The 4147-nt window shown below is 24.2% G+C and overlaps 1 protein-coding gene across 1 annotated transcript in view; it reads right to left on the bottom strand.

Moving 5' to 3' along the window:
- The window catches only part of LOC108756680 (aminopeptidase Ey-like), a gene marked incomplete at its 3' end in the record, with an annotated part of 12948 nt that overhangs the window by 1892 nt on the left and 6909 nt on the right, over positions 1–4147 (bottom strand). The window contains exons 9-10 of the mRNA XM_018500668.1: positions 641–1078; positions 160–343 (exon numbers count right to left, since the gene is read on the bottom strand). Coding sequence (XP_018356170.1) covers positions 160–343; positions 641–1078 — 622 coding nt within the window. The remainder of the gene's footprint in view (positions 1–159; positions 344–640; positions 1079–4147) is intronic.

The raw sequence follows: 4147 nt of genomic DNA, 5'->3' as shown, positions 1-4147 counted from the left end.
TATTCAAATTATTTGTCGCAAATTTTTATACGGCAGCCACAAATTGCCTCAATTTAAGAATGCATTTTATTTCAATATATTTTTATTTATTTTGTTTTAAATTATATTATTAATTAGTTTTTTTATTTAATGATGTAGAAAGTTTATTTAGAGGATAACCTGATTCACTGTTTTCATTGCTAAAAATGTAGCAATACCTTCATTTAACCAAAGATAAAACCATGAAGGTTGGGCTATGAGATTGCTAATGTATTGATGTGCGATTTTACGTGCTATCATGAATGCCCTTTCAACTTTCCAAGCAATGAAATCTAATTTTTCATCGTAGAGGACATTTGTCTCTCTAAAAAATAATAAAACAAATTAGTGACAAATGTTATTATTATATGTATTGAAATTTATTTTTGTTTGATATATAAATAATCTTTTCAATATATAATATAAGTAATATGAGCTGTAAATATATATTATTCTATACATTCGTTTTAAGACGTTGTATTAAGTTATGTTTTTCCATTATTTAATACTTAATATTAGGACTAATTTAGTTGAATGTTAAATGCACTTAATGTCAATAACATTAAGTGCATTTCTTCAAATGGAGAGATTCAAATTTGTTTTCTTTATATGAAAGGATTACCTATAAAGGATAATTCCCCAACTTTGCATGCCTGAGTCCAAGAAACCCGGAATTACAACATGGGTCAGTGTTAGTGGATGTATTATGTCGTCAAAATGAAATTTTAAATAATCTATGGCAAATTTAACAGTTGACTGTAAAAATTCCATGTCTTGTTTCACTTGTTCTCTACACCACACGTTTGAGTCATCAACTTGTTTAAAATCGTGCAATAGAATCATTATATGATGAGGAGGTATTTCAACGGTTGGTTCGAAATGTGTCCAATACTTTTCATGCTTATCGCTGAACATGTTAGTAACTTTTGCATTCGATAAAGCCCTATAATATCGATCATGCTTTATGGAAATAGTAAAATTGGTCCTGGTATCCGGCTCATCCCAGCACGGAAATATCTGTCGAGCTCCAGGCCCTTGGAAATCAGCTATAAATAACCATCTGTAACATATTTGAACAATATAAATTTTTAAATTTTTAATCATTGTCGGCATATGAGTATTAAGAAAGTAAATACTTGGCGCGAGATAAAATAACAACATTGTAATTAAATGCGCAATAAGATTTTTATTAAAAATTTATTTACATTATACTCTAAAAATCAAAGTATGAATTGTTTTTATATTATATTTTTATATTATGTATGTTTGTTACATTTATTAAGAGATACTATATAACTGTGTCAACAAATATATAAGACTGATGATAACGGCAGTAATTAACGCGGTATAAGTTTTCCAGTAAAAAGTGTATTTACTTCATACTTTGATTTTTAGAGTATAATGTAAATAAATTTTTAATGCCGTTATTCTCAATTGTTTTATATTTGTTAGTATTTATGTTACAAAATGTTAATGATATATATTTATTATGTAAAAATTAACTGTAAATATAAAATATTTTTTATGCAAATTTAAAAGTAGAACTATTAACTTTTCTTAAATAATTTTTATATAGAAAATATACTTAAATTTATTAGATTTATGCTACTCACGATTTTTTGTTTTTATCGTTTATGTAAGATGTCTTGACAATCCCTCCTTTATTATTAGTTATACTCCCGAGAAATTTCATAGTTACTCGATAAGTATTGACTTCTCGTAAGAAAGGATAATCAAAAACAATGTCGACAGTTTGGCTTTTTTTGTGTATTTTGTGCGTTTTAGGAACAATCATATGGTCCGTATCATTGGCAAAATAATAAATTTTTATCGCCGGTATATTTATTACCATATTTTTTGCATGTAGACGTAATACACGTTTTCTATAAATATCTTCAAAAAGTATAGTAGATTCACCATAGAAAATAGAATAGCCTTTTTTTAGTCGTTTATACAATTCTTTTCCAAAAAATTTATAAAAATTACTATAAAACATCGATTTGTACATATATTCATTTTTATAGTCATTTTTATTTCTAAATATTATTAAGGTGACATTATAGGCTATTGGTTTTATTGTTTTGAATTGATGATTAGAAGGTTTGTCCCACTCATTACTGTTAGTAGTAGCAAACGTTACTGAGATAAATATTAAGTTAATGCTTAACAATATTTTTAATAATTCCATTGTTCTCATTTCCGATAACTCCGATTATTCTCATTTCCTGTAATAACATTTTTTATTAGGAATAAGAAAAGCAAGAGCTGAATGGAGTCTCTGCTATTAAAGTTATATATGGAAACAATAGAAAACAATAAAAGATACAAAATCAATTCCCGTAATTTTGTTGAAAAAGATCTGTATGAAGAGACTTTAATAATTTGTTTAATATATTTATACAAACTGTATTAATCTTACTAACATAATATAATGGAATTTTATCGTATTTTTTCAAGAGTCATGACTTATGATGTAGCTGTAATTTTACGACATCCTTTCAGTTACTTATACATTATTAAATTATATTTTCTTAATCTATATTTGATTTTAATTAATAATTCTTAGAATAGTTTTTAAATAAATTAAAGTAATCAATTAAAGGGCTTAGAGCACAAGAGGAGATTCATTCCTGGAATGACACCATGGATAGGTTTAAGAAAATATTCTATTGTATAACTTCTTGCCGTCATATCAAGATTTTCGGATTACACACGTTGCCTTTTAACTAATTATTTTAATTTATTTAATCGAGCATAAATTAGTTTTTAAATAATTTGTACATTTCTAGTTTAAATAAATTTTGCTATATTAATTTATTAGATACATTTTTGATAAATGATATCAATCAATAAAGCATTTTTATTTTTAATACAAATGTAATAAAATATTTTAAATTTTTATAATTAAAAGATTATCGTAACATTTTATAATAATATATTATATTTTAGTAATAATTTGTTGCATTATATTGTAATATTCTATTAAACAATAAATATTCAAATTAATTCTTTTAAAGTTATTACAATATTATTTCTTTTTACTACACATATTTTTATGTCATGTAACCTGTAACTATATATTGTATTGTGTATTAAAAACTAAAAAATAATATTTGATATACATATTTCCTTTGAAAATTAGTATTTGTTTTTTGTAAAAACAAATAAATTTCACGTATAAAGTATTATAAATTAACTGGTTTGATTAAAGATTATGAATTGAATGCATAAGTACATATGTATTTCGAAAAATTATATAGAAGAACATGATATAAACAATATTTAATGTTTCTTTCGTTTTTCTAACTTTATAATAATAATATAGATTAAATACAATTATTTCAAATTGTTATTAACTTTTTGTTTGATGTTCAATGATCCTTTTGTTCAAAATTATTTCTAAATGATACAATATGTTTAGAATTTATGCCAACTATGACTCACATAATAATAATAAATGTGCGCCTAAATACTAATTAAGAATAAATAATACAGTTTATAAATGCAGATATCCGCGCGTCAATATTAATGGAAGGAGAATATTAATTGAAAGCTGTATTAAGTTTCTTTCAAATTACAAGTGCGCAAAAATAAAAATGCTTCTACTAGTGTTTGTGTTAGTCTGTTCATTTTCATTTAAATTTATATTATTTAAAAGCAAGTGGATTTCTATTTTATTTAAAAGAAAGTATAATTTCTTTTCAAAATTTATTCTTTCAGATTTAAAAAATTAGAAATTGAAAAAAATAGCGCTGCATTTGTACTTTTGCGTTTAAAATATTAAGTATTTAAAATATCTATTTAATTATATATTTATCTTTAAAAAGAAGGGCTAAAGATGTTTCTTATCCGTTACCTTTTACTTTAAAATTGCTTGACTGTTTTTTTAGAAATTGACCGTTAATAGCTGACCGCTATTAGTAAGAGACACATGATTCCTTTAATCAGTTTACTTGTCGAGTGTTGGCAAATACTGACGGTGACATCAATAATTCATAATAAATATGTGATGTGAAAATAATCTATAAGGTTATATATATTTTCAATAATATAATAACTAACTATATGTATCGTGTAACAGATACTTTAGTTACTGGTATAGTCAAATCAAAGTTGCTTTTATGTCTCT

The sequence above is a fragment of the Trachymyrmex septentrionalis genome, unplaced genomic scaffold (genome assembly GCF_001594115.1).
Source record: "Trachymyrmex septentrionalis isolate Tsep2-gDNA-1 unplaced genomic scaffold, Tsep1.0 scaffold13, whole genome shotgun sequence".
In the NCBI taxonomy this organism is placed as follows: domain Eukaryota; kingdom Metazoa; phylum Arthropoda; class Insecta; order Hymenoptera; family Formicidae; genus Trachymyrmex; species Trachymyrmex septentrionalis.
The sequence above is the reverse complement of the archived record's forward strand: the minus strand, read 5'-3'. Positions and strand labels throughout refer to the sequence as shown.